This window comes from Cladophialophora psammophila (genome assembly GCF_000585535.1).
Source record: "Cladophialophora psammophila CBS 110553 chromosome Unknown aczJe-supercont1.21, whole genome shotgun sequence".
Taxonomy (NCBI): domain Eukaryota; kingdom Fungi; phylum Ascomycota; class Eurotiomycetes; order Chaetothyriales; family Herpotrichiellaceae; genus Cladophialophora; species Cladophialophora psammophila.
The window spans coordinates 307926-321590 of NW_006912942.1; the positions used below are offsets into that span (position 1 = coordinate 307926).

A 13665-nucleotide genomic window follows, 5' to 3' on the forward strand; every position below is an offset into this window, starting at 1 on the left:
TTTGTGACCGGGCGCATTGGTCTATCGCAAGTTGTCGGGTGGCCAATACGACTCTACGTGGGGAAAGAATTTCGACCCTGGAGCGTGGTGGCCCCTGGAGATGTAGTAATGGTGGAGCCAGAGGATTGACGGGCATAACCAATGCGATTTTGCACTTTTGGCCAGAGATCTAACACTGCGCAACAAGAAGCATAGGATCTAAGACTTGGGGCATATCGGACATCAGATGCTACTTCACAGGACATGTCCTTTTCAGTCCGAATGTCTTTTTTGCGATAAGGCTGGCACGCGGTGAGGAGGAGGACGGATGGTCGGACAATCGGTGTACGGAGACTGGAGTACTGCTTACATAGATTCTACATACAGTATGCAATGCAATGTAACCTACCCCTTGTTGTCGCAGCCTCGTCGTCTCGTCCCACTCCTGGCTGGGCATTTTAAGACTCAGGTCCTCTTCCTTTTCCTCCACCCCCTCTCTCTGGGGCGCGTTCCTGATTGCCGAGGACTTTGACTCGTTGCTTAAGCTTCGCGTTGGAGGGTGTCTTAACTCGTCGCCCCGAGCGATCCAGTGGGTTAGGAGATTCCGAGCCACAGTATCATGCAGGGGCGTCTTGATTACTGTATGTATGCATTGACTGGTGATATGTATTGAGTATATACTCCGCGATCTGGCTGCCGTCCTCCTGGGACGGCCACGGCCATGGAAACCCGAGTTTTTGTTGTTGACGTACACTCGTGCATTTGTAAGGGAAGAATTCATTGTCGGATGCATAGCATCGGGCGCAAGGGTGCCGAACGCAATGCTTTACATGGCGCATTAGCTGCCCCTCTAGTTGCCCGAACACGTGCTAGCCAGTCAGATTCTTCAGCCGTTTGTCGTGAGGATGCCTGACTTCTACATTATGGCCGGGTGTTAAGCGACACTTCAGCCATGATTCTAGCTGTAAGACTAGACTCTAGAAAACTACCGCTGTTCCCAATCGGGGAATTCGAGACCTGCAGATTTGGGAGTGCCGTCGAACTAACCAACCAATCGATTCTCCGCGCCCGACTGAAATGGCACTTTGCCAATATATTTGTGCGGTCCAGGATGGCGAGGGCTGCCAGCTGCTATTCAAGGGTGCTGGGCTGCAATGACAAACTATTCCAAAATTTTACTGGTGATCAGGAAGTTGAGTATGTCCCCAGCATAGCTATTGCATGAGTTTCAGGTTTGTGAGTTTAAATGGGTTGGATCAATATGCATGCTGAAAAAGGCTCGCTTGGTTGTAAACTTTGGAATCTCCGACTAGTCACATAACAGTCTGCATTACTGTACATCAGACTTTTTTCTTCAGGCAGTGAACCAATAATGCGAGCATACTTGTTTGAAGGAGAGCCTGGTCAGGTTAGCAGGACGGCAGGAGACGTCAACGGAAACCCATGGATTTCGGCAGTCCCGAAGCGGATTTGGACGTCAAGAAAAGTTCATGTGGGACGACTAATATAGTCCATCTGCATGGCGTGCATGCCAACTGATTCCGATCAGACAACCTGGTTACATGAGCTCTGGGCACATCCGTAATGCTGACTTCTCGGAAAATGTTGAAAAAGGCTGGGACCCCGTGTCATGGAACGAAGCTGGGAGTCTCGTTTCGATGACCGAGATCTTTCTTTAGCCTCGAATACCACGACTCGCTAAGCCTTACATTGTTGATCTGCAACAATGACGCCTCGCAACGTCAACCTCCACCCGAACGATTACCTCCCTGGGTCCCTGGAATCCACCGAATTCGATGTGATCGTTATTGGCTCTGGTCCCGTGGGTCGTCAAGCTGCATCCAAGACCGCGGAAGGTGGCCTCTCCTCCGTCATAATCGAGGAAGAACTATGGGGCGGCGAATGCCCCTTCTGGGCTTGTATGCCTTCAAAGGCCATCCTGCGTCCCGGTGAAGCACTGGCCGCCGCTCGACAAATCGGAGGAGCAAAGCAGCTGATTGCCACTGATCGACTTGTCGACGTGGAAGGAGTTTTCGAGCGACGTGACAAAGTTACCCACAAATGGGACGATGAGTTCTTTGTGAATCTGTCGCTGAAGCAGAAATGTTCTGTGGTGCGTGGGAAGGGATCGCTGGTTGGGGAAAAGAAGGTGTTGGTAAAGAATGTCAACGGCCAGGAACGGACATTACTCGCCAAACACGCGGTTGTCATTGCCACCGGTTCGGACCCTGTCATCCCAACAGAGATCAAGGGAATCGACCAGATCGAGTATTGGACTCCGAGAGATGCCACTGCGGCAAATACAGTGCCTGAGCATTTGATTATCGTGGGGTCTGGCGTCGTGGGCTGTGAGATGGCCACCGCATTTTCAACTTTCGGCAGCAAGGTCACCATCATCAGCGCGACATCTGAAGTCTTAGGTCGTTACGAGCCGGGAGCCGGGAAGCGCGTTCGAGAGGCGTTGACAGCTCGGAATGTCGTGTTCCATCTGTCTTCGAGGGTGACCGAAGCCTGGAAAGAAAGCGACGGCAAGATATCAGCGAAGCTGATCTCAGGACGAGTCGTCACCGGCTCTACCATTCTCATAGCCACCGGCAGAAAGCCTCGCACGGAGGGCATCGGCTTAGAAAGCATTGGCCTGACTAGTGCCACCGCTGTTGATCAGAGTCTGTGTGTCTCTTCTGTCGGCGGCAACTGGCTATATGCGATTGGAGACGCAAACAGTCGAGCTCCGTTGACGCACATGGGCGAATATCAGGGTCGAATTGCAGCAGCCGCTATTCTCGCTCGAGCTGCAGGAGTTGGTGTGCAAGCGCCCCAGCCTTGGAGTGACTTCGCCGCCACATCAGATCAGGTTGCCATTTCGCAGGTGGTTGTGACGGATCCAAATATTGCTACCGTTGGCCTGACCTTGGCAGAGGCATCTAAAAGGGGCATAAAGGCCGTCGAGGTGGCTTTGCCATTCAATTTCCCAGGTGCCTGGGTATACGCTGAGTTCGACTACGATGGCTGGGCTCAATGGGTGGTAGATTCTGAGAGGAATGTGCTTGTTGGAGCAACATTCGTCGGTCGGGAGGTTGGCGATCTCCTCCACGCCAGCACCGTTGCCATCGTTGGTCAAGTCCCGCTTGACCGACTGAAGCATGCTGTTGCTAGTTTTCCGACTAGGAGTGAGATATATGGGATGTTGCTGGAAAAGTGGTATCAAATGCGGAAGTAAAGCACGCAAGGTCGGCAGCTGAGGGCTATTTGAAGAGCCCATAACAAGACTCCAACCGTCCACCCCATCGACTTGGTCCAATCTCCTGATCCTACGGCCGCAAAGCCAAAGTTAGAAGTGATGCGTGCTTCGTTACTTACCTCATATTGCGCCGTCGGAAGTCTTACCTCCCGAATAACAGTAACTTATCTGACTGGGACGTTGCTTCACGTCAAAGCAAGATTCATCCCGAGGCCATGTCAGTGACATATGGTAGAAGTAACTGCTCCGGAAATGACGAAAATGCAATATTTCAAAAGCTGAAGAAGGCGCCGAAGATGCCACTGTATTTGTTACTGGGTTGCGTAGGTGCGCTGGTCGCGTTGAGCTCTCGCCTATCTTTCGACTCGAATTAGCTTGCCTTAAGATCATCCACCATGAGGAAGCTGGGGCGTCTTCTCATGTTTGGCCTCGCTTTTGTGTCAAACAACAAAATATGGGCCGCCAGCCTTCCAACATTCAGCGCCGTTGAAGGCACCTCCCGTGATCAGCAGATTCGACAGGTGGAACAGGCTTTCGAAGATGCAGTGTTACTGGCGAGAGTGACGGCGGCGACATTTGATCCATGTGAAGAGACCTTCCTCCGCTACTTTCGACCGCTGGAAGCAGCATTCGTGAAACAGGTGTTCCGGACAATCGCAAATATCCCCCTTAATCAAGAACTTGATAGTGACAATGTGGTTGGAATATTGTCGAGCGCATCGGTGGCTCGAGACCTGCAACCGAAATTCAATCAACTAGAGATTGCATATGGAAACCATCCCGCCCTCCCAGAAGATAAACAAGATTGCGGCAAGGCCGTCATCAAAGGCGAAGGCGGGATAACTGCGGCTTTTGCCTTCATAGACCCTCGCGTCCTGGGAGACATTGCACTAGTGTCCATGTGCGATGAAGCCTTTGAGTATCCGACGCTCGAGGAAATAGCGAACCCACCAAGCTCAGCAAGAGATCCACAAGGGAATCCTGACCCAGGATACACATGTGGCGGTCTTGGTGATCACGACAGTGACTGGATGACTTCTCCAGGCGGCGTTCTCTTGCACGAGCTCCTACATTGGACCTTTCTACTGGAAGATATCCCTGGCTTTGAGGATATAATAGACGAGAACGAAGACGACTTTCCTCAAATTATTGATTTTTGTGAGTTTCCGCGTCTCTGGTACCATTGCCTGCATTTCAGGATGAGGAGGCACATGCCTGGGCTGATATAATTCTTCTCTGCCAGTATGCTGATGGTGCATTGCAGGGGGGCCGAACCCGCCTGACGGATATGGACCATTCCATGCCAACCAATTCAGAAATCTGGGTGCATATGTCGCCATACAGAACGCCGACACATATCGTTGTTACGCTCAATCCAAATACTGGGCTTGGAAGTGCGGGAAATCGTTTGGACCGGCGCAGAGCGAAGACGATAATATCAGGAGGACAGGTGTCCGGGTGGTCCAAGGAGATCCAGAAACTGGAGATGATTAAGACATCTGAAGGTTGCCAACGATATTGGTCAGAGAATTCCAGAGATGCTCGGGTAGGCTCCTATGTTTGCTGGACCCGTCGCAGAATTGGATCTCGTCACGGGCGACGGAATCAGTGTGAAGGTTGGACTTGTAGGTTGGTCAATGACATGAGAGCGGCGTGGTTGAATCTCCAAAACAAGGATAGTGCAACTTGGCCTCCAAAAGCAGCGGCTAACTGATATTCTTTCTCCATCTTCGTATCCGACGACACCACAGCCTCCTCAAACACTTTTCAATGCTCGCAAGATGCTCGAGAGAGGCGCCGAAGAACTTAAAAAGTGCTTCCCTACCGCTATGGCCCAGACCCCGGCTGCGGTACAGCTCGTCAATTCCCGAAAGCCTACCAAAGGCTCCTAATGCTCGAAACTCGGCCTATCGACGCACCGTCACTGCAGTCGCCCTTGGTGCTGGTCTATACGCACTCTGGCAGGCATATCTCTACTCGTTGAAACGTGACTCGTTCGTCCCATACACGCTCGTCGCGAAAGAGCCTGTCTCCTCGACCGCAAGCATATTTCACCTCGAACCAAAGCAACAAGACCGCAACTATGAAATCTATAAAGATGCTTGGAGGAGAGGAATCTGGCATGTTGAATTCAAGCAGCCGCAGCTCCAGATCGTGAGAGCCTACACGCCATTACCACCGGTTGACGAAAAGAGTGCGGAAGAGAAGGGCCAAATTAGATTCTTGATACGAAAAGATCCACATGGCGAAGTTTCAAGTTATCTTCACAGGTTGCACATTGGTGCAGACATCGAAATGCGAGGGCCCAATCTGGAGTACGAATTGAGCCCAGAGGTGCGACAAGTGGTTTTCTTTGCGGGAGGAACAAGCATTGCACCCGCTCTGCAGGTTGCGCACGCCTTATTTGAAGGGGGCAGAGCTCCTGGAAATGAGGGGGCGGACAGAGACCGAAAGTTGCATATACTATGGGCAAACAGAATGCGCGAGGATTGTCTAGGCGGCGTTAGCGATGATCCCCCTGCAGAATCATCGCCTCCCAAGCCAACCTGGTCGGGCTTTTTCTCAAAGCCGAAGCGCAAACCACCGCCTCCGGTCTCTCAGGAGAAGGGTGTCATTGTACAAGAACTAGAAGCTTTGAAGCGAAGATACCCGGGCCAGATCACTGTGGAGTACTTTGTCAATGCCGAGGATACATGGATCGACGAGGACGCCGTTTTCCAAGCACTATCAAGGTTCGATGACAAGGACTTCTCGACAGGATACGCGACGTCGCAAGAACAGAGGCAGATCATCATCTCTGGGCCGCCTGGGTTCATCGCCTATCTTGCTGGGCCCAAAGAATGGAGAAATGGAAGAGAAGAACAAGGCGCTGTCAGCAAGCTCGTCGCACATGCAATCTCCAAAAACCCTCACAACGTCAAGGTTTGGAAGATATGAAGGGAATCTACACCAAATCTGTCGAATCGATCCCACGCAAATACATGAATTGGTACATCCATCATCGCACGGTCTCTGTTCTACGTGCCGGTTGAATCAGAGCATTGATCAACGCATGGAACGTGATGCTCTTTCCACACAGCATGCGTTTCAATGTCCACAACGCGAAGCCGAGCACTGGGTAATGTCGCCATTGAAGCGGGATGTTGGCTTTGACAGTGTTGGTGTCGGGCGCCATCGTTCATTAGACGTAAGGGACAGTGAGCACCATCATCCGCCACTCGCTGTTGTGACAATGGTTATTAGACTGTGAACAAGCTGCTCTGGTTACCAAAAAATCCCCTTGGATGATCAAGCCACTCTTTTGCGGCGTCCAAGTTGTCGAGAAGGTAGCGCTGTCCTCGACCAGATTTGTCACTCTTCTAACAAGTCGACGAATTCTGGAACGTGGGAGATACTTTGAGTGTCCCGAGTCTGAAATCTCTGTGAATCTCGCTAGCTACGTTGTATTTTCCCGTTCAAGCCGGCCACCTTTCCAAGTCCTAGCAGAGATCTACTCACTCCCCATCTACTCTATCCTGGCCCTTGTGCTCTATCCCCGACCTTTAGAGCCAGAAAGTTAGTTCTATTCTTCCATCTCCCTTCCTCCGCGAACGTATTTTCCTATTCCTTCTAGAAATTAGATCTTGGCCTGCTCGCCTCCTCTCCTTTCGCGCTTCGCTAACTCCCTCAAGTCCCTCCTCAGGATCTTCCCGCTGGGACTCTTGGGAATGCCGTCTAGATAAACCACGCCGCCGCGGAGCTGCTTGTGCTGGGCGAGGCTGCGCTTCACATAGTCCTTGATCTCCTGCTCTGAGATCTTGGATCTGTCGGCCACGACGTAGGCGCGGGGGATTTCGTTGCCGAACCCCCCGGGCTCGGGGATGCCGATCACGGCGGCGTCTCGGATTAGCGGGTGTGAGAGAAGGAGAGCTTCGAGCTCGGCTGGGGCGATTTGGAGGCCTTTGTATTTGATCAGTTCCTGGGGAGGGAGAAGCGTGGTTAGTGAAATCGTCTCGTGAGATGGGATGGCGGCGGAGGAATATGAGGGAGGGAGAATTGAAGCTGGAACAGGGGGGAAAGAAGAGCCCAAGATACCTTCTTCCGATCTACTACGTAAAACAACCCGTTCCTGCAGACTCCAATATCGCCCGTCTTGAACCACACGCCGTCTCTTGTGAAACTCTCCCTGGTCGCCACTTCATTGTCCCAATACCCTTTCGTTACCATGGGTCCTTGCATGATGAACTCGCCCTCCAAGCCCTCTTCAACGTCGTTTTCCTCGTCGTCCACGATCCTCATCCTCACGTTCGACAGCAGCGGACTGACCGATCCGGTCTTGTCATCCTGGTCCCAGGGCATGGCCGTCACGGAGCCCGTCGTCTCGCTCAACCCCCACGTCTGGCTAATCTGACAGCCTAGTTTCTTCTCTGCCATGGCCTGCAGCTCTGCGCCCATCGGCGCCGCCCCGCCGACGGCGTGCACCAGCGTCTTGAACTGGTCCGTCACCAGTGGGCTCTTGGCGATGAGCAAGTAGATCGGCGGCACGCTGAAGAAGTGCGTGATGCGGAATTTCTTGTTGTAGTCGAGAAATTTGGGGAAGTCGAATTTGGGCATCCAGTAGACGGGGCCGCCGGCGATGGCCGGGTTGACGTAGTAGCCCTGGCAGCCGGCAATGTGCGCGGCAGGCAGGTGGGCCAAGGTCCGATATTCAAAGTTGAACGAAGGGTTGAGCCGGCGTTGCTTCGCGAAGTATTCGCGTATCATGTACTGGGGGATGAGGCCCTCGGAGACGAGGTTGGTGTGTGAGATGTTGACGCCTGCGCGTGGACAGACAGCGAGAAGTCAGCAAGAGTCTTCGAGAGGACCGCTTGAGGCCTTGTCCCGAGAGATCTGAATGACTACTTACCTTTTGGAACACCGGTAGTGCCACTGCTGTACAGCAAACACACCACCCTCTCCTCCAATACTTTCTTGTCCGTGATCCTTTCCCACTCGAGCGCCTCCTCTTTCTTCCCGTCTCCCTGCAGAAAATTCCTCCCCTTCCGCTCCACATCCTGCAGTATTCTCTTCCCGCCCAGTGACTCCAGCACCAGGACCCTGTCCAAGGGTACATTGCACTCCTTGGCCGCCCGTATGGCGACCTCCACACAGTCTGGGCTGCAAACAATCAGATTGCTCTTCCCCTGCTTGACCTGTCTCGCCAGCTCCAGCGACGTAAATGATGAGCTTGCCGCGCTGAACACCCCTCCGGCACCAATGACCCCGTAAAAGACATTCGAGAGCAGAATTTGGCCGGAGGAGATGCACACCACGACATCCCTGCCCGGACCACTTGCGCCGATGCCAAAGTGGTGGCGGAAGACGTAGGCGAGGCGTTTGGTGTAAGCTCGTGCTTGGGCCTTGGTAACGCAGTTCGAGGGCAGAGCGGCTTCGGCGTGGAGAATTGTAGACTCGGTGGTCCACGACTCGGACGATTCTAGACGTCACCTGCGGTTAGTAGATGCTTGCAGCGCATTCGAGACCTAGACCGACAAGGACACACCGTATATGAGGGTTAGTATATCGAGATCGGGAAGTTCATAGTCCTTGGAGGGCAGGTAAATTGTCTTGCGAGGCGGCATTTTGGCGAGTGCTCGTCTCCGATATCCCTCCCACTTTCAAGGCGGGTGCAAGCAACCGATCTGACGGCCCTTGGGGCTCTGACGAGAGATATTTGTAGGCTGGTGCAACACGGGCATCATTGTGGACTCGGCGACCCTTTCAAAGATCCCTAGACCCTGACTCGACGACATGGGTTCGAGAGGAGACGTGAGAAGCTGGAACCGAAGTCACAGTCGATGCTACCGAGGCGGAATGCGGATAAACTTCCCGCTCCCACCATTGGCGGGACCCCAGACACGCACAGCCTCGGCCCCCGAATTTCCAAGCATGGTACCGAGTACTTATTACACAACGAAGCGGCCACGCTATTAAACGAAGACGACCAAAATGCAAGTCGCGGTGGTGGCAGTGGATTAAATTATGTGTGTATTGACGACGGCTATCTTCCATCCCAGCAACTTCCTCTGGGCCAACCACGCCCCCTTTCCGGCTCATAATGGCGAAATAGTCATGGATCGCTCAAGCTGATTCTATCCAAACACCACCAACACCAACGGGACGATCAAGAAAAGAACGATATCCGAGAGTCAGAAAGCTGAATAAAGGAGTGACGTTTACCGCCTGGGCGTGGTGGGAGTTGTAACGCCATTTGATCGGCTGCCTCGATCATCATCTCTCTGTCCAGCATCGTGATGTCCATCCCCGATCATGCCCTGCATGAAAGTAATATAGTCGTACTTGGGCACATCTCGATCTGCCTCCATGTCTGGACCCTTGTGTTCGGGCATACTTTGCAGCAAGTCTTCGATCAGGTCGTCTGGGATCAATGAATGCCTGAGGTCCATTTCCGTGACATACGGTTTCCCGTCTGCCACTTCACGGAATGACTGGAATACCTGTTCAGCGCTGTTTTGATCTTCGGTGACGGCGACCATGAAGCGAATGAATTGCTCGAAGCCGACTCCACGAGACTCTCTCTGTCTTCGAGAGACCGGCGACATTGACGGGTCGATGCCGCTGTGACACACTTCCAGGAACTTCTCGTGCATCTCTTGCTCGTCGTACACCAGCCCCAGACTCGCCAACGCAGCACTGAACTCCAGTTCTGTCAGGGTGTTTGTGCCATCGCGGTCAAAATGCCGAAACACCGACTCGAACTCCTCGAGCTGAATCGGGGTCAGATTCGTCATGTTGCGCGCCACCATTTGGTTTTCCAGAAAGGTCAACTTTTTCTGCACGCTCGTCTTTACGAGGCTCAGTTCGTACAACAACTCATCGTAAGTGTATGTCGTGTAGTCGTTTTCATCAATGTTGGCCTCCTGGCACTTCTCGTCGAGGATAGCTATTCCTTCCAGATACTGCTCGAGCGGTCCCAAGTTTGCTGACAGTCGCTGCGCGTGGTCTAGCTGATCTTCGACATCACCCTCCAACCCCGATATGGCCAAAGAGAGTGTGTTTAGGGTCAGCGCAAAGTCGTTGGCCTTGTCCGCGAAGTTCCTTCTCAGAGCGTTCTTGATGTCCCGGATGGTTTCGTTGATCAGTTTGCTCCTCGCGTGTTCATCGGTGCTCAATGCCGCCCACTCGTGGTCAAGCACTTCCAATCGTAGCTCTGCCGGTGGCTGATACGGCCGAAGGCGATATGTGGACAGTTTCGTCTTGATGTTCCCGAGAAGGGCTGCCAAATCGGACTTTTCTGCCACCCACCTTCGTTTCTGGTTCCGTTTATAGCTGGCGAGTTCATTGGCTTGGGCTTTGGCGTCAGAATATGTTCCTTCAAACCTGGAATCACGCCAGGTCTGTCGCTGATGTCGGATCTGTTGCAGGAGAGCCCGCATTCTTTTCTCATACGCGGATTCCATCTCCCAAGCGCCTTGCATATTGCTCACAAACTTTTCGACTCTTCTCCCGGCATTCTCGACCCTTTCCATTGCACTAAATGCGTGAAACCAGTAGGCGATGTACGTCATGAGAGATCGCTCGTCAGGTTTGGAGACATCTGCAACGTCTTCCACGTCGAGCAGGTCGGGAATCCCAATCTCCTTGGAAGCAATATCGAAGGCCAGTTTCATGTTCCCCTTGTGATCCGACTTATCCAACGTGTCGAAATCGATGAGGTCGGGCCGGTGGATGTCGAGCAGGGCACAGAAAGCGAGACCGTCGTTCCACGAAGAAGAGAAGTCTCGCACTTCGACGCCTTCGTAGCACGCGGTCTTTCGCTGGCACCAGAGGAGCAGGCCTTCTTTGGCCGTCAAGCCCTCTTCGTTGATGTCGGAAATGGTAAACCGCAAAATGAGCGTCCATATGAGGCCGAGGATGATTTTTCTGTTCCCGTCCACGACATCTTCGGCGCCGATGTTGGTCATCTGAATCCCGCGGCTCTTGATAAACTCCAGCGATTTGTTGACATTTTCGAATCTCTGCACCCGCAGTCTCGGGTTCGAAGCGTATCGACCGAGGGATTCATTGCTCAGGACTTCTAGCAGGTGGATAAGGATGATGCCGTCGGAAAGGTCGGTCACGAGGCTTTTGACGGCGACTTCGCGAGTGACAATTTTGTTATTCAGCCTAACAGCATCAGTCCACATTCGTTAGTCGATGACGGCCCTGCGGTGTACCATTTTGTAAAAGTCTTCTCTTGCACATTTACCCATTGCTTCTCCAGCAACACCATGGCTGCATGTCAGACGCAAACCGGCCCAGATACGTTGATTCGGCTCCTGGTTCTCGAATACACGAGGCTATTGATAATGGCCAGGCTGTGTCGCGGATGAGGATGTGTTGGTATCCAAGATATATCCAAGAGACGATAAATGGTCGATTGCAAGAGAAGTGCAAACGAGCTGAGGACCCAGTGTCAGCCTAACATAGTCACGAGTGAGAGAAGGATCTGGAGGTACGGAGTAAGGGATCGTATTCACACCAAGAGTCCAAGACAGGACGGCTGAAGATTGCAGCTGAAGGCGTGCAGGCGTACTATGTAGGCAATAATTCCGGGATTTGCGAGGGGTCCCAATCCATCCTCGGCAGACCTTCTGTTGGTGGAATTGAAATGTCCAAATGTCAACAAAGACGAAGCCGAATCGGTCGGCGGAGAAACCGGGCCTGACTCTCGTTTCCGCCAATCACATTGCTCCCACCGCTTCGCGTACCATGATTCGAATTTCACGCGCTTCCCTCCCATTAGCAGACGAGATTGCACTGTCGCGTGAGCCTTTCTGCACAAGGTAACATCTGTTCATACGCAATACCATGTGCATCCAATGTATCTGCCAAGTAGGTAGATGACCACACCGCTATGATTACAGGTGCAGCCAGCGTCACCTTGTGGAAAGCCTTTGTCAACAAGAAGCAGCTGCGGTGGTCAATGACGACATGACTCTATATGGCCTATGGCATAAGCGAGTGAGTATGAGGCAGAGATGCGTCCAGGGAATTTAAAGGGGTCAAGTAGGTGTTCGACCAGTTCAAGATCTTGTATTGTTATTTCAGTTCTCAAAACACCATCGGTTTGGGGCGCCCTCGAAATATGGGGTCTGTGACAGCGTCTCCTGAGAAGCGGTGCTGGGTGACTTTGGTGACCAAGCCATCGTATCTTCCAGGTGTCATGATCCTGGCTCATACTCTGGATCAGCACAAATCGTCTTATCCTCTCTTGGTGCAATACACTGACTCGCTGGGCGACAAAGCGGTCGCTGCCCTCCGGGAAGAAGCCGAGAACTATGGCCGCATACAATTGGAACGAGTTCCCCTGCTGCTGCCCAGGAAGGACCAGGAGAATACTGGCAGTGTCGCTGATCGCTTCAAAGATACCTTCACCAAACTCCGAGCCTTCGAGATCTACAGACTTGGTTTCACCCGAGCTGTCTTTCTGGATGCCGACGTGGCCGTTTTCCAGAATCCCGACGACATCTTCGAGTGCAAAATCCCATGCCAAGACTGGATTGGGGCCAATCACGCCTGTGTGTGTAACCTAGACCGTGATCTGTGGGCTCCACCTGAATGGCACAAGGGCAATTGTGCGTACACACCGTTGAATCGCCCCGACGAAGTGGCTCCAGAGATCACGCCGGAGAGTCGACCCACATATCATCTCTTGAACAGCGGCATGTTTGTCTTTTACCCTTCCGAGCAGCTATGGAACAGCATGCTTCGTTTCTTCCACACCAGCGACCAGTTGAAGAACTATCAGTTTCCGGATCAGGACTTCCTCGCCGCCTTTTTCCGTGGCAAATGGTATCCGCTATCCTGGAAATACAACGCCCTCAAGACCATGAGATACTGGCATCCTCGGATATGGTCGGACGACAAGCTGGTGGTCCTCCATTACATTGTTGACAAGCCTTGGGAGAGGCAAGTCGGCCCCGATGGTCTTGCCGGTCATCTTGGTAGAGACGGAGTGACACATCAATGGTGGTGGAACATATATCATGAACGGAGAACCCAGCGAAGAGAGAGGCAACCCAATAGTGTCGGACTCCTGACCGTGGACGAGCTGGTCGACACCGAGGAACCATTCAAAGAGAAGATTCCACTGCCTCAGGAAGTCGGCAAGCCTGAGGATGTCCTGCCATCGACATAACTCATGTCTTTGCCTTCCTGATCGGTGCCTGATGGTTAGTCAGCGTTTCTTCCTCAGCCTTGCTCAGCCTTGTCAATTCTTGGAGCCATGGGTCTCTTGGTGATATTCTGATTCACATCGACTTTTCCCCCCCGCAAAGTCACAGCAGCCAACGTCTCTGGCAATAAGATGCTCCACTCGGCATGCCATCGTCCTATTGGAGCATTGCCTTCATAACAGGCGTATCGGTTGACTGCCTTAGCCTCGCGACTTTGCGCGCGGCTGCTTCACCACCACTGCCTGCAGC

At 52.8% G+C, this 13665-nt stretch overlaps 6 protein-coding genes across 6 annotated transcripts; 4 read left to right on the top strand and 2 right to left on the bottom strand.

Moving 5' to 3' along the window:
• Positions 1-1705: 1705 nt before the first annotated feature.
• On the top strand, positions 1706-3199 carry A1O5_10742 (uncharacterized protein; the record flags this gene model as incomplete). Its single annotated transcript, XM_007751317.1, has 1 exon — positions 1706-3199. One exon carries the CDS (start codon positions 1706-1708, stop codon positions 3197-3199), a length of 1494 nt encoding a protein of 497 aa, XP_007749507.1.
• Positions 3200-3615: 416 nt separating this feature from the next.
• A1O5_10743 (uncharacterized protein) lies at positions 3616-4714 on the top strand (the record flags this gene model as incomplete). The annotated part of the gene is made up of 2 exons (XM_007751318.1): positions 3616-4378; positions 4485-4714. The coding sequence occupies 2 exons, from the start codon at positions 3616-3618 to the stop codon at positions 4712-4714; spliced, it is 993 nt and encodes a 330-aa protein (XP_007749508.1).
• A 276-nt stretch (positions 4715-4990) lies between these two features.
• Positions 4991-6157, top strand: A1O5_10744 (uncharacterized protein; the record flags this gene model as incomplete). The annotated part of the gene is made up of 1 exon (XM_007751319.1): positions 4991-6157. The coding sequence occupies one exon, from the start codon at positions 4991-4993 to the stop codon at positions 6155-6157; it is 1167 nt and encodes a 388-aa protein (XP_007749509.1).
• A 679-nt stretch (positions 6158-6836) lies between these two features.
• Positions 6837-8820, bottom strand: A1O5_10745 (uncharacterized protein; the record flags this gene model as incomplete). Its single annotated transcript, XM_007751320.1, has 4 exons — positions 6837-7178; positions 7295-8016; positions 8106-8675; positions 8742-8820. 4 exons carry the CDS (start codon positions 8818-8820, stop codon positions 6837-6839), a joined length of 1713 nt encoding a protein of 570 aa, XP_007749510.1.
• A 594-nt stretch (positions 8821-9414) lies between these two features.
• A1O5_10746 (uncharacterized protein) lies at positions 9415-11471 on the bottom strand (the record flags this gene model as incomplete). The annotated part of the gene is made up of 2 exons (XM_007751321.1): positions 9415-11365; positions 11416-11471. The coding sequence occupies 2 exons, from the start codon at positions 11469-11471 to the stop codon at positions 9415-9417; spliced, it is 2007 nt and encodes a 668-aa protein (XP_007749511.1).
• Positions 11472-12326: 855 nt separating this feature from the next.
• On the top strand, positions 12327-13379 carry A1O5_10747 (uncharacterized protein; the record flags this gene model as incomplete). Its single annotated transcript, XM_007751322.1, has 1 exon — positions 12327-13379. The coding sequence occupies one exon, from the start codon at positions 12327-12329 to the stop codon at positions 13377-13379; it is 1053 nt and encodes a 350-aa protein (XP_007749512.1).
• Between the last annotated feature and the right edge of the window lie 286 nt (positions 13380-13665).